Source organism: Nylanderia fulva, unplaced genomic scaffold, assembly GCF_048542155.1.
Source record: "Nylanderia fulva isolate GAGA-0341 unplaced genomic scaffold, ASM4854215v1 Scaffold218, whole genome shotgun sequence".
Taxonomy (NCBI): Eukaryota; Metazoa; Arthropoda; class Insecta; order Hymenoptera; family Formicidae; genus Nylanderia; species Nylanderia fulva.
In genome coordinates this window covers 12,182-28,487 of record NW_028190283.1, presented here as the reverse complement: position 1 = coordinate 28,487, position 16,306 = coordinate 12,182, and the positions used below count along the sequence as shown (strand labels likewise).

General features: G+C 32.4%; 2 protein-coding genes across 2 annotated transcripts; one reads left to right on the top strand and one right to left on the bottom strand.

The window, feature by feature from the left end:
- Nucleotides 1-12,787: 12,787 nt before the first annotated feature.
- LOC114944912 (uncharacterized) lies at nt 12,788-14,102 on the bottom strand. The gene is made up of 2 exons (XM_029320967.2): nt 13,516-14,102; nt 12,788-13,430 (listed from the first exon to the last, which is right to left on the bottom strand). Exons 1-2 carry the CDS (start codon nt 13,577-13,579, stop codon nt 13,060-13,062), a joined length of 435 nt encoding a protein of 144 aa, XP_029176800.1. The 5' UTR covers nt 13,580-14,102; the 3' UTR covers nt 12,788-13,059.
- Nucleotides 14,103-14,465: 363 nt separating this feature from the next.
- Nucleotides 14,466-15,212, top strand: LOC114944910 (uncharacterized). The gene has a single exon (XM_029320966.2). It carries the CDS (start codon nt 14,466-14,468, stop codon nt 15,210-15,212), a length of 747 nt encoding a protein of 248 aa, XP_029176799.2.
- Nucleotides 15,213-16,306: the final 1,094 nt, after the last annotated feature.

Genomic DNA, 16,306 nt, shown 5'->3' with positions numbered 1-16,306 from the left:
GATTATCACGTTAAAATTATAATAACAAATATATATAGACTGGTATCAAAAAGAAACCTTCTCAGGAGGACGTTATCATTTTATTCAAACCACCCATTATGCCACAAAATTGGAATAATATATAACCTTGTAGACAGATGTCTATTGCTATCACATCCACTATTTTTTAATAAAAATTTGGAGTTAATTATTAATATACTCAGAAGCCATGGTTACCCTCTTGATCTGATTTTTAACAAAATTAATCATCGGATAGAACACATCATATCTAAGGGGAGCATTATAGAGAGACAGGCCACATAGAAAGAACAAAAAGTATAAGAAATGACTCGGTCAATAAAAAATTCTTTGTCATTCCGTATATAGAATGGATCTCAGAAATGATTGTTTCCTCGGTAAAAAATAAAAATTGTATGGTTAGGGTATATAGATGTCTCAACAAACATAATATTATTAAAGCGCAGAAAGATAAAACTAACATCCATGCAATTCGAATGTGGTTTATAAGATCAGTTGCAATTAATTGTAATGCATCTTATGTAGGCCAAAACAAAGAGGCAATTGCAGACGCGAATAAAAGAACATAAAATAATATTAGGTTGGACTCAACGAAACATTCAGTAATTTCTGAACACATAATAAATGAACATCATACTTTTAATTGGGACAATGTTAAGATCATGGACAACGAAAATAATTATTATAAAAGACTCATTTCTGAGATGCTACATATCAAGGAACAAAAAAATGGACTAAATTTAAACAAAGATACTGAGTTACTTAGCGAGTCGTATTTTGATATTTTGGATATATTAGGCGAACAAGAAATAATAATAGGACAAATAGGACATTAACGAGTAAAACATAGATATTAGATCATATATAAACACGCACGCTCTCCGATCAAGTAGAGTTTAAATGAGCTGTCTTTCTGTATTGTTGGTTGGTTGTAGTTATCCTAATAAACTGCTTACTAAGTAGCAAAATTGTCAAGAAGAACGATGATAGGTAAGACATACTACCAATTGTAGGGGATACATATTATAATTTGGACATACGTTGATCGGTAATTTTTTTATTAATCGCAGGCCTACGGACGGGTTAATTTCTCGCATATTAACGATGAAACTATCCGAGATCTGAACAAAATCAGGGATCATATCGAGGCGACATTGTTGGACAGGACGGATTTGAAACACCGCGTTAATTGCTCAAAACTCTTGATTCTGAATAACTATAATTAAATTTCGATATTATGTGAATTGTAAGAATTTATATTTCAATAATTATACTGAAGAAGCCCGCGTGCGGTCGAAACGTTTATAGAATGATTGTAATTTGCGTTTAGTTTTAATATAATGACTGTAGTTTTATAATTTATTACATGTAATAAATGGTAGTTGACTGAACATCTCGAATATTCAGCCTCCTAATTGGCCTCTATATTTATCACTTTGTTCAATACACGAGCGACAATTTGTATTACTTTATTTCTAACAAATATTATTTTAAAAATCTTAAAAAAGAAAAATTTGTATACACAATTCTCTAAATATTTTGTAACGGTCATTTCCGACGCCGAGGATCGGCTCGCAGGTTCAGGATTCGGGGGGGAGGAAGGAGGGATTCAGACTCGCTATTCCTTATAACAATTTACTTTGGTTATTCAAAAAGAAACAAACTACTATTAAATGCTGCAATAAAATTCCAGTAATTAGAAATACAAACCAGATTGTGTAGATTTTTCCTGCAATAATCGACAAACAAGAGTTGTATTTTTCTTTGATGATGTAGATGAAAGATTTGAATTAGCAAAATATTCATTCGTAGACTTAGCTGAATTCTTGGCTTTGCTACTCTCAAATAATTCCTTGAGCTTTGAAGATAGAATTGAACTAGGTTTTGGAATATTGTGTCTTTTCTTAAGTTTCTTTTTTTTTTAATCTTCAACATACTCAGAATCTGATGAAAATGTTAGATGTTCAGGCACCTTTATACCACATTAAACCTCTACCATTACGTTGTAATTCAACTTTGCGTGGAGTTTGCAGTAAAGTTTTGTGAGATTTTGGTAAAAAACTATGGAGGGATCGTAGTCCTACAAGAATTATATCAACTTTTCTATGTGCAACACCTCTCATTGCCCCTATTTCTTCACAAATTTTAATAGATATTTATCAAAATTCTGTGTTAATTGAATATCATTCTGATCCTGGAGATTAATTACAAATTCTTCCTTTGAATCAACATCAGTCTCCACATTTGGCTTAAAACTAACATTGTCTTCATCTAATTCATCATTATTATTGCAAAAGTTGTTTTGATTTTCTTCTGAATGAATTGATAAATTATCACATGAATGTTGATTATGACCTTCTAGTTCAAAAATTTCTAACGCATCATTAACTTGTGTCAAAGTCTGTCTTACTTCTTCGGTCTTAAGACGCTTTCTGACCTCTTTCACAGATGAAGCATGCAGCTTGCGTTTCATATTTTGCTTTACATACAATAAATAAATTTAAGAGAATATATTATATATACCTAAATGTGTATATGTGACAGCATAAAAGTCTGCAAATTTAATAAATAAGATAATATCGCAACAGTACTATATATAATATAAATATGACAGTACAACAAAACACAATATGAAAGTAAAAAAATTTAAAATAAATAGAAATATTATCACAACATGACAATACAACAATACATATACATATATAAAAAGAGAAATATTATTCAGATGAACATAAATATTCACTCCTCAGCTTTATTTTAACCTCTTTGTTGGATTTTTCTCATGTCAAACTATATGATCATTTTCTTCTATCTTTATAAAGAAAGTGCGTCAGCCGACACATATATATTATTCCAACGCAAGGAACTTTATTCCATCAACGATGTTAATATACACAAAAGTATGTAAGATCTAACAAATATTATTTTAAAAATCTTAAAAAATAATAAATTTGTACTACACAATTCTCTAATATTTTAACTATAAAACTTTAAAAATCAAGAGGTTAATATTAATTAGCAATTATAAATACCTTTAATGAATTCATTTCCTTCGTGTTTCCAGGCACAATTAAACCGCCAAACAATCACACCACTAATGAAAATAGACCATTCGTCCTCTTCTGGATTTGTTCACGCTTGCTTTGTGCGTAGTACACGTGCACACGTGTCAAAATAAATATAACAATTGTATGGCGTCACTTTCGATTTCTAAAGTTTTTAGCGCCCTCTATATCCATGCAGGCCACAATGACGTCATTTTAACGTCATCGCAAAAAGGCTTGATATAAATTTGACATTTTAAAGTCAAAATGACATCATTTTGACACTATCGTGACTTTTTGTTCTACTTGGGAAGTCAATAATTGAACGGTTTACGAGATATTTTACATAATCTAACATATTTTGATATAAAAAATAAAAAATATTTTGTAAATAAAATATTTAGTGTTTGATAATACTTTTATGTATAAAATAATTATAGACAAATAAAAAAAGATACACAGTAAAAAAAATATACAATTTGCTACATGCAGCTATATATATTTTTTTGTAAAAACAACATTTTTGTTGTTTATACCAATTGTTTCGTCTAATTATTCTATACATGCAGGAGCGCAGGAGCGTACATAAAAGCAAGACTATTGAAAACTAAATATTTTACGAGATATTTTGTATTTTATATTAAAAATATATCAGATTATGTGAAATATCTCGGAAACTGTTCAATTCTTGGCTACATTTTCTTATATTTTTATACAGAATATTACAAAAAATCTATTTACATAAACACTTAGAATAATTATATATAAAATAATTAAATTAACTGAATAAATAAGCTTAAAAATTGTTTCTTACAAACATTTCTATGACATCAACTATGCCTCCCTTGAGATATTAAAACTTTTATTTGAAACATTTTTTTCTACAAACATTTTTAGCGATAAAAATTTGTAACGCTCATTGAAAAACCCGGTACATATTTATTACATCTCTATTCTTCCTATATATATATATATATATATATATATATATATATAATGTTAGATTATGTAAAATATCTCGTAAACCGTTCAAGTATTGATTTTTACCCTGTATGCAGAATATGTTACAAGGAATCAATTTACATCAATACTTATTATTAGACTAATCAATATCAAATAATCAAGTTGACTAATGATATTGAAAATTGCCTTCTACAAACATTTCTGTAACATCAAAGTATGTATATCTCTGTTGAAATACTGGAACTTTTATTTGCAGCATTATTTTCTAAAAATTATACTTTTAGAAATAAAAAATTGTAACGTATTATTTAGAACACTCAGTAAATATATTTATACACACACATGTGAATGCTCAGTAAATATATTCATACACACACATGTAAATGTTAAGTAATTATATTCATACATACACATGTGAATGATATATATATTATATATATATATAAGAATTGCATGTAAATATATAAGCAAAAATATATATATATATATATATATAATATTATTGTGTTCAAACTATGTGATAAAGATAGACACAATTATGTATGTATGTTTTACTGTCATTGACACGCTTAGATAAAAACGCGTGTGCGAGATGATTCAACAGTAAAAATATATTATGTTGTCTAAAAAAATATAATATGTTAAACACTATAAAATTGTTTTTTTTTACATCCATGTAAATTTTTAATATATGGAAACTGCCGATAATAGCAAAATTAAAATTGTCGGTAATTATCGACAATTTTAGTTCCGTTTAGATGAGGGCGCTAACCCGTCGGAGTTCGGCCAACGCTCCGGCATCGGCCGCGTGGTTTAACAGCGTAATGCCGACGTTTCGCAAACGTTGCAGTTTGCATCTCTAGGGCTGAGAGCTCCGATATTGAGCTTTCTTGGGTTGTGATCCTTATATATATTGAATATGGATTGTTAGTTTCATCTCTCTATAATGATAAAGATTAAAAAGAAGAGAAAAAGAATTAAAAAGATATTAACAAACCATCTTTTTGATAGTGATAGTTTATTAGTTTCATCTTTCTATAATGATAAAGATTAAAAAGAAGGGAAAAAGAATTAAAAAGATATTAACAAACATTCTTTTTGATAGTGATAGTTTGTTAATATCTTTTTAATTCTTTTTCCCCAAACATTCTTTTTGATAGTGATAGTTTGTTAATATCTTTTTAATTCTTTTTCCCTCCTTTTTAATTTTTATCATTATATAGAGAGATAAAACTAACAATCCATATTCAATATATATAAGGATCACAACCCAAGAAAGTTCAATATCGGAGCTCTCAGCCCTGAAGATGCAAACTGCAACGTTTGCGAAATGTTGGCATTACGCTGTTAAACCACACGGCATCCATTCGAAAACCTTCTGCATTGATGATTCCAATAGCCGCGAAAGTCTCAAAACTAGAATTTAAGTCTTATATTCGTCATATTATGCCGTCAATAAGACATCAAAATGATGTCAAAAGACGTCAAAATGACATCAATAAGTCGTCAGAAAATGACGTCTCATGAATGTGACATTTCGACATCATTTTCGGGTCTCATAGGACCTAACTAAGACGTCTCATTGATCGTTTCGTGACCAAAATTGGCCGTTAGTATGACGTCATTTTGTTACTTGGGTATATTTACAATTATATATATTTATGAAAGAAATAGTAGGATAGTAGTGTAATACAAAAAAATATTAATTTATACATAGTATATACATACATATATAATAATTATTTTCTTGTAACGCTACTATCTTATTATTTCTTTCATAAGTATATAATAAATACAAAAATGACATAATCTTTAAAAACTGATCTTTAAAAAAGGTAAAGAAGGCGCCTAGTATGGGTTCACCAGTAGTCAAAATTTATCCATTGTAAACCCATGGAGAATTGTACTTACGTAGAATCGTACTACAATAGTTATTTGTGTTACAAGTACGAAAAGTTGGCTATTAGTCACGAGTGGACAATAGCCAACTTCCGTACGTGACACACATACTATTTTGTATTACAAGTATATTCAAAGTGGCACTTGAGTACCTGATTTCTGTACCTGATTTACGCAGTAGACTGATATATGAATAGCAGATAGGGTTAGGTGCGTGTTGGGAGGGCGCTGAGTGGCGATAGTTTTGCCAGTTGTTTTGTATGTGCGCTGCAAGATGACGTTGATATTCTTGAACAAGGCTTGATACTCGTAGGCAATAAGTTATTGCCCACGGTTTTCCCGTGAGATAAGACTTTAAATATGACGTATGGAATATTTTGTAGGTAGATGTTGGCAAATCGTTATTTTGCGTACAGAAATCGCTTATGAAAAGTGCTACTTTGCATGCACGTGTAATATAAAATACAATGTGTTGCACGTACGGAAGTTGGCTATTGTCTACTCGTGCTGGTAAACGCGCACTCGTGACCAATAGCCCACTTTCCGTACTTGTAACACAATATACTATAGCAGCACGCCAAATTTTTTAACTAACACTTTTTTATTTTTTATTGATTCTTTATACGACTCTATATAGGTTTGCAATTTTAATTTTCCACTAATACAAGTTTCTACTTTTACTTGTAATTTTTATTATTTTTATTTTTTGATATCATTATTTTTGTAGTACGATTCTACATGGATTTGCAATGGTTAATTTTTCATAGAATTCTACATGAATTTACAATGGATAAATTTTGACTACTGGTGAGCCTATACTAGGCACTTTTTTACCTTTTTTTTAAAGATCAGTTTTTAAAGATTATTTTTTAACGCGAAGCGAGGTTCCACATGGTTTTGCAAGTTTAACTACGATTTTTAAAATTGATAGCGCACCTCGTGCAAAAAGAAACGCGTCTTTCCTCGTTAGCACACGTCCTGGTAGCGCACCTCGTGTGCTATTGAGAAAAGAAACGCGTCTCTTCTCGTTAGCACACGTCTCGGTAGCACATCTCGTGCGCTATCGGAAAAAGAAACGCGTCTTTTTTTGACAACACACGTTCCGGTAGTGCTCCTCGTGCGGAAAAAAAAACGCGATTGGCGTATTATCGAAAAAAATAAAATATATAATGTGCGCTATCGGGACTATGTTTAATTTTCTTGTGTGTTATCGGGATGCGTATTAAAGGGATGTGGGCTATCGGGAATTATTTTTAATTTGACGTGTGCTATCAGGCTGTGCGCTATCGCACTCTGTGCTAACGAATCCCGCGCAACATAATGACATACAAATACAATTATATTACTTATATTACTTATTTTGACTTATATTACTTATATGTGACATACATGGTGCGTTCACAAAGTTTTGAGACTGATTTTTTCCTGAGTAGGGGAAGGCGCGCAGACCGGTTCCACCGACAGGATAAAGTAGTTGGGGGTGTCAGCTAACCGACCGTTCAGCGGCAATTGCCTCCGAGACGCTGGAGTAAGCAGATCGCTAGTGGCGTAAGTGCGTGTTAGTGACCCCTGTCGAAAACTCGGAGAGTCGAAAATGCAGCGTCATTTGGAGCAGCGTTATTTGATAAAGTTCTGTGCGAAACTGAACAAAACCGCTACAGAGACTTTTGGTATAATTCAAGAAGCCTATAAAAAAGAAGCCATGTCACGTGCAATGGTTTTCATGTGGCACAAGAGGCTCAAAGATGGCCGCGAGGACGTTGACGACGATGACCGCGCTGGGAGACTTTCAACAAGCCGAACCCATGAACACTTGGTGAAAGTGCGTGAAAAATGACGGTCAGTATTTAAAATCAATCCTTATTATTTATATACCGCCCTGGTTTATTTTTTGGCCAATGTTCAGAAATTTGTGGCATAAATCATAGATTTATACCTATTGTTATCGAATCAACTAATTTTTTAAATTTCAAATCTTGACTAAAATCATTTATATAAAATAAATTAAACTTAAATTAATATTTTTAAATTTTTATTTCATTAAATGACTGAATTACATAAGTATTGATCTTTTAAATCAAATATAATAGATCTCTAATCTATTTTTAATGGCAAATAAAGAATTAGTTTATTAATTAAAACATTAAATTGTCAATTTAAAAATATTTTAAAGTTACATATAAAAGATATTCTTTAATCCCTCATATAATACCAATACTTTGAATATTAATAATATTATTTACTTTAATAATCTTATTTTTAATTATTTCAATAATTTATTTTATATACACCCCTATTCAACACATTGATTTTAGTTATACATTAAATAAATATAATTGAAACTGAAAATGATAATAAATTTATTTTCAATTTTTGATCCATCAACTAATATATCTTTATCACTAAATTGATTAAGAATATTAATTATTTTTTTTATTTTTCCTTATCATTTTTGAATTATTCCTTCTCGATTTTTTATAACATGAAATCTACTATTAAATTTTCTTTTTAAAGAATTTAAAATTCTTATTAATTATTCTTTTTCCAATTTAATTATATTTATTAGATTATTTATAATCATTATTATTAATAATTTTCTTGGATTATTCCCTTATATTTTTACTGCTTCTAGACATTTAAGATTTTGTTTATCTCTTTCTTTAACTATATGAATTTCAATAATTTTATTTAGAATTATTAATTATATTAATGATTTCTTTTCCCATTTAACCCCCCAAGGAACTCCAGTAATTTTAATACCTTTCATAGTTATTATTGAATCAATTAGATTAATTATTCGACCTTTTACTTTAGCTATTCGATTAACAGCCAATATAATTGCCGGTCATTTACTGCTATCTTTATTGGGATCTTCAGGTCAACAAATTATAAATCCTTTTATTTTTACCTTAATAATATTTTCTCAATTAATATTATATATTTTAGAAATTTCTGTTTCTATAATTCAAGCTTATGTATTTTCAATCTTATCAACATTATATAGAAGAGAAATTTAAATTTAGATTATTTTTTATAATATACATCATTAAAATTATAAACCTATGATAAAAATTAATCAAAATCATCCCTTTCATTTAGTTTCATTAAGCCCTTGGCCAATTATCATTTCTTTTAGATTATTTAATAATTTAATTTCTATAGTTAATTGATTTCATAAAATAAATTATATTATTCTATTATCAATTCCATGCACATTAATATGTATATATCAATGATGACGAGATGTAACTCGTGAATCAACATTTCAAGGTTGACATACTCATACTGTTTATTTAGGACTTCGATTAGGAATAATTCTATTTATCATTTCAGAAATTTTTTTCTTTATTTCATTTTTTTGGGCATATTTTCATTCATCACTAGCCCCATCTATAGAAATTGGTCAATTATGACCTCCATTAGGAATTAAGCCTTTTAATCCTTTTGATATCCCTCTCATAAATACAATTATTTTAATCTCCTCTGGAATAACAGTAACTTGATGCCACCACTCAATTTTAAATAAAAATTACTCTGAGAGATTCAAAAGTCTTCTAATTACTATCATTCTTGGAATTTATTTTACCCTCTTACAATTAATTGAATATATTGAATCTCCTTTTACTATTTCAGACTCTGTTTATGGATCAACATTTTTTATTGCTACAGGTTTTCATGGATTACATGTAATTATTGGAACTTTATTCCTCTCTATTTGTTTCTATCGTATAAATCTTCTCCATTTTTCAAAAATTCATCATTTTGGATTTGAAGCCGCAGCTTGATATTGACATTTTGTAGATGTTGTATGATTATTTTTATACATTTCAATTTACTGATGAAGATATTAAAAATTACTTCTTATAAATTTATATATACATTCTATAAATTAATTAATCTACTACTTATAAATAAAATTAATTTTCATTAGTTTATTTTATTTATATAGTATAAATCTATTACCATTAATTTCCAATTAAAAAATTTAATTTAAAATTAATATAAATAATTTGAACTTTTTTTTTAATCTTTTTTACATTTTTTATTTTATCAATATTAATTATACTATTGAATCTTCTAATCTCAATTAAATCTCTTAAAAATCGAGAAAAAGTATCCCCCTTTGAATGTGGATTTGATCCTTTATCAAATTCCCGAATTCCTTTTAGAATTCAATTTTTTATTATCAGATTAATTTTTTTAATTTTTGATATTGAAATTACTATATTAATTCCACTAATTTATATATTTTTTTATATAAAAAAACCAATAATTTTTTCTTCATTCTTATTCTTATTTATTTTAATTTTTGGTTTAATAATTGAATATTTAGAGCAATCCTTAGATTGAAAAATTTAATATTATATTATTATATATTATATATTAATTAAGGATTTTAGTTAATAAAACATAACATTTAAATTGCATTTAAAAATTATAAATATTTTTATAAATCTTATTTCTTTTAAAGTAAAAAAATTACACTTAATTTCGACTTAAAAATTTGATTAATTTTAATCTAAAAGATTAAATTCCTAGAATTAATGATTAGTTGAAACCAAAATAGAGGTTAATTATTGTTAATAATTTAAATGAGACTATAGCAACTCCAACTAATACATAAATAAAAAAAATTGAAGTAACTATAATTTGAACTTCTAATTCAAAATTTTATGAACATCATTTCATCTTACTTCATTTTCTATTATTGTTAAAAAATAAATTTAGTAAATAAATTTATATAGTTTAAGTTATTAAAACATTATATTTTCATTATAAAAATAATTTTATATAAAATATTTATAAATTAAAAATTATATTTATATATTTAAAAATAATTATTTAAATTTATATATCTAAAAATAATTATTTTATTATCTTAATATCTTCAATATTAAACTTTTTCTTTAGCTATTTAAATTCTATATTTTTTATAAAATTATTTTTATAACTAAATTATAAATATAAAATTTATATAAATATAAACTAATAAAAATAAAAACATAAAAATCTTTAAAGGTTTAAAACTTAAATTTATATCAATTATATCATTAATAACATTTAATAAAAACTTTTTTCTATAAAATTCAATCCACTTTTTATCTATTTTAAATATTTCTTCACCAAAATTAAAAAATGGTTTATAAATAATTAAAAATATATAATTTATAAATCATATTGAACTAAAAAAAAATCTATAAAAATATATAATTATTAAATTTTTTATATAAAATCATACTCCTAAAATTAGCCCAATTATTAATATATTTAAAGTTACTAATTTAATTCTTAATATTATATAAGTAATAGAATAATCAAAAAAAAACATTCAATTTAATAATGATCCATATCTAACTCTTAACAATAATAAAATTATTATAGACATATTTATTAACTTATCCTCCTTATAAAAAAAAAACCTTCTATTTATTTCACTAAAATAAATATAATAAAATAAACGAACAGAATAAGAAACTGTAAAAGACAAAGATATAATAATAAATCATAAGATAAAAAAATTTAATTTAGTTATATAAATAACCTCTATAATTAAATCTTTTGAATAAAATCCAGCTAAAAAGGGAAATCCTATCAAAGCTAACCTCGAGATATAAAATCTAATTATTGTAAATGGAATAAATTCATTTAACTTCCCTCTTAGCCGAATATCCTGATTATTATTTATTAAATGAATTATTACCCCCGCACATATAAATAATAAAGATTTAAAAACAGCATGAGTTAATAAATGATAAAAAGCTAATAATTTTAGCCCTATACTCAAAATTATTATTATTAAACCTAGTTGTCTTAATGTAGATAAAGCAATAATCTTTTTCAAATCAATCTCAAAATTAGCTATTAATCCTGATATAAATATTGTAAAAATTGAAAGATAAAATAAAATTTTATCCACTCCTCTAAGTATAAAAACTTTATTAAATCGAATTAATAAATATACCCCTGCAGTCACTAAAGTTGACGAGTGGACTAATGCTGAAACTGGGGTCGGAGCGGCTATGGCTAGAGGTAACCAAACTGAAAAAGGAATTTGAGCTCTTTTAGTAATTCCAGCTAAAAAAATCATAAATAAAATTAAAATTTTTATATTTATATCTATAATATAGATTCTTCACCTTCCGTATATAAACATTATCCTAATAGATATTAATAAGCCAATATCTCCTATACGATTACATAATACTGTAACTATCCCAGAATTAAATGAAATATAATTTTGATAAAAAATTACAAGACAATATGAAATCAACCCTAATCCATCTCATCCAAATAAAATTCTAATTAAATTTGGTCTAATTACCATTAAAACTATTGACAAAACAAATAAAATTACTAATTTAATAAATCGATCTAAGAAAATTTCCTCACCTATATAAACTATTGAATATAATATAATTATCCTTGAAATTAATATAACTACTCTGATAAACAATAAAGAAACCCAATCTATCAAAATATAAATTTCTATGTTAATAGAATTAAAATTAAATATTATTCATTCTAATATTAATCTTAAATTTATAAATCTTATTATAAATCTTAATAATAAACTAATCAAAAATAACTTAAATATAATAAATGAAGTTAATAAATGAGTACGCTCATAATATAAATTTACCATATAAAATAATCCAGAAGAACATAGACCATGAGAAATTATTATAATATATGCTCTAATAAATCCCAATTTTATTAATGTTAATATAGAACATATTAACATATTTATATGAACAACAGATGAATAAGCAACTAACCTTTTTATATCAATCTGAACTAAACAAGTTAAAGAATACTGGCTGGATACTGTTACTTACGGTCTATCCTGTGCTCCTTATCTGGCAATCCGTACTTTACGTCAACTGGCCGAGGACGAAGAACATCGTTACCCGAAAGGAGTCATTATTCTGCTGAGCGACGTCTACATGGACGACATCCTGACCGGTGCGGAGACCATGAAGGAAGCCGAAGTCATGCTACAACAGCTGATTGATATCTGCAAGGCGGGCGGCTTCTCGCTTAAGAAGTGGTCGGCAAACCACACGCTACTGCTGAACCAAGTGGGGCCCGACGACCGCCTTCAACGAAAGGCCAGATGGTGGCTGCCCGGCGAGAGTCACTCCACTCTTGGGTTACGCTGGCTACCCCGGAACGATCGCTTCGCCTTCGCCACCAAACGGATCAATCTATCGACCATCACCAAAAGGTCGGTACTTTCACTGACAGCAAAGATGTTAGACCCTCTCGGCTGGCTGTCCCCAACAACAGTACTAGCTAAGATCTTCATCCAGTCCACCTGGTTGCTAGGCCTCGATTGGGACGCTCCGCTGCCAATCGACGAAGAGAGGAGATGGCTACAATTCCAGAGCGAGCTGCCTGCTCTGGAAAACTTGCTCGTACCTCGATGGCTAGGAAGCTTGGCTGACTCACAGCGAAAGATCCACGTTCGCCGATGCCTCAGAGCGTGCCTACTCAGCTGTGCTATACCTGAAGACCAAAACAAAGGATATTACTAAGGTGGCTCTCTTAGCTGCGAAAACCAAGGTCGCGCTCTTGAAGCAAGTCTCCTTACCTCGGCTGGAGCTGTCTGCCGCCACTCTTCTGGCTTGTCTAGCCGCCCACACCGTACCGATCATTGGAGCAGACAAGACACCTCTTCATATGTGGTCTAATTTCACCGTCACGCTCGGCTGGATCCGTGGGCATCCCTCGACGTGGGCCATCTATGTGGCCAACCGGGTCAGCAAAATACAAACACTGATCCTGGACCCACTGGCATCACGTACCAGGTCGGAAAAACCCAGCGGACTGTGTTTCCCGGGGGCTCTATTCTAGCGAGCTGGTTGACCACCCGCTCTGGTGGCAAGGTCCCGTATGGCTAGCAGCGGAGAGCAGTCCTTGGACGACCAACAGCGAGGAGATGTCAGCAGAGGACCTCCCAGAGAGACGAGTCCGTGCTCACGTCGCCGCCGTTGCCGAGCTGAAGCCCGAATCGGAATTGCTGCTTCGCTACTCTTCGCTGAAACGACTGCTGCGGATCACTGCATGGTGCCGTCGCTGGTTGCTGATCCATCGCCAGCTCCGCCATGCGCAAAGCCAGTCTAGCGTGATCAGCGTCGACGAACTGACGGAAGCCCGCATCTCCTGGGTGAGGTTGATCCAGGCTAGAACATTTAAAAACGAGATTAGAAGGCTGCGCAATGGAACGCCTCTGCCGTCGCGAAGCTCCCTGCACAAACTAAATCCATTCCTAGACTGCGAGAGACTTCTACGCGTCGGCGCCTCAGAAACGCTCACCTGCAGTACAATGCCACTCATCCGCCAATACTGCCCAGCGAGTCGACATACACTCACCTCGTCATCGACGACCACCACCAGCGGACGTTACACAGCGGGACTCAGCTGACCTTGTGCTCCCTGCGCCAGGAGTATTGGGTCCCTCGAGGTCGCTCGCTGGTGAAGAGACACATCAGCCGATGCAGTAGGTGCACAAGATGGCGAGCCGCCATCCCACAGCTTCTCATGGGCGATCTCCTGGTGCCAAGGGTCACGCCAAGCAGGCCGTTTCTCCACACCGGCGTCGACTACGCCGGACCTGTTTGGCAGAGAACGTCGAAGGGCCGCGAACATAAAGCAACTAAAGGGTTCATTGTAGTCTTTGTCTGTTTAGCTTCCATTGCCGTTCACCTCGACGCAGCCTCGGACTACTCCGCCGACGCCTTCATAGCCGCCTTGCGCCGACTCATCTCCAGGCGAGGTGTCTGCGCCTCCTTGTATAGTGACTGCGGTACCAATTTCGTGGGTGCTGACAGGCAGCTTGGCGCTCTCTTCTCCGCCGCCAGTGCCGACGGACACCGCATCGCCGCATTTGCCGCACAGGAGAAAATCCGGTGGCACTTCAATCCACCGACGGCACCGAACTTCGGCGGCTTGTGGGAAGCCGCCGTCAAATCTATGAAGCACCACCTGCGACGAATCATATGTAATGCAACCCTCACCTATGAGGAGCTGGCGACGCTGCTCTCTCAGATAGAAGCTTGCCTCAATTCTCGACCTCTGCAGCCCTTGTCCGACGACCCGGAGGACGTAGCAGCTCTTACCCCAGGTCACTTCCTGATCGATTCCGCTCTCTCCGCCGTACCTGAACCATCGCTCAAACGAGAGCCGTCCCGGCTTTCACGCTGGCAGCTTCTGCAACAGATGAGGGACCATTTCTGGTCCCGGTGGGCCAGCGAATACTTACACACGCTGGCCCATCGGCCAAAATAGTCCCGAGTCAACCAGGAGGCTCGCGTCGGTCGGCTGTGTTTGCTCCGCAGCGAACACACTTCACCAACGCGGTGGCTGCTTGCGCAAATCACTCGATTGCACCCCGGATCCAACGGCCACGTGCGCGTAGTCGAAATCCGTACCGCGAGTACGAATTTAACGCGCCCCGTCAGCAAACTGATTTTTCTGGGCGACGGCAACGAAACTGCACAATAATTCAGCGTCATAAGTCTCACTCTTTTCTCATCGCAGCACAAAAATCATCTCTTCTTTGTCACTGCTCTATTCATTCCTCTTCATCGCCACTTCACTTACATCACACCGACCTACTGTTATCTCCTTTATCACTGCACTATCCTCATTATTACACTATTCGTATCATTATAATTCACGAGAGATCCGAATACCGAAATTGTCACGGTCTTCGCGACGCGTTAACCAATATGCGTCTATACCGTCACGTTCAAAATAAACAGTTGATCGATTCAGCATTCCTTTCGCGACATTAGTCGGAGCACGTGAGCTACACGTGTCTGTCATTTGCGAGCGCGTGAATAAGCGCGCGCCCTCATTCTCGCTCTATAAAGTCGATTGCAGGTATACTGCAAGACGGGCGGAATGTTCGAAAATCGAACGTCTAAAAAAGCTGAAAGAAAAAACCATTAAAACATTGCATGCAAATTCATGCCGTACTCTCATTTCACACGCAGCATGCGTATAATTTATATTATAATACAGTCTATCAATTTCTATCTTAACATGCTGACGTTTCATATTATAAATAGCGCTCGGCCGCAAAGATATAAGTATACCCCGCGCCTACGAAAAATAAGCGCTTACATTAAAACACATTAAATTGTAAACACCGCGGTCGCGCGAGAGAAGATACAATTTAGTTCCCAATAATAACAAAACTACGATTTGGTGGAAAGTAAATAATTACAGTAAACGCTCTTTCGCCTTCAACCGAACGATAAAATAAGAAAAATATTCGCGAATATTCTAGAAATACAGGCCTATATAAACCTCCTCTCTCGTGACCGCAGCGCTCTTTTCCGATTGCTTGTCGCGTCAAGAGTGTGCTTCTACTTTAC

What these genes read in the sequence shown, in the direction of transcription:
- LOC114944912 (XM_029320967.2), bottom strand. Translation starts at nt 13,579, where the DNA reads ATGATCGGTACGGTGTGGGCGGCTAGACAAGCCAGAAGAGTGGCGGCA. An exon ending in GGCAGACAGCTCCAGCCGAG is followed by an intron (nt 13,431 to 13,515) that starts GTAAGGAGACTT and finishes TTTGGTCTTCAG; the next exon opens with GTATAGCACAGCTGAGTAGG.
- LOC114944910 (XM_029320966.2), top strand. Translation starts at nt 14,466, where the DNA reads ATGGGCGATCTCCTGGTGCCAAGGGTCACGCCAAGCAGGCCGTTTCTC.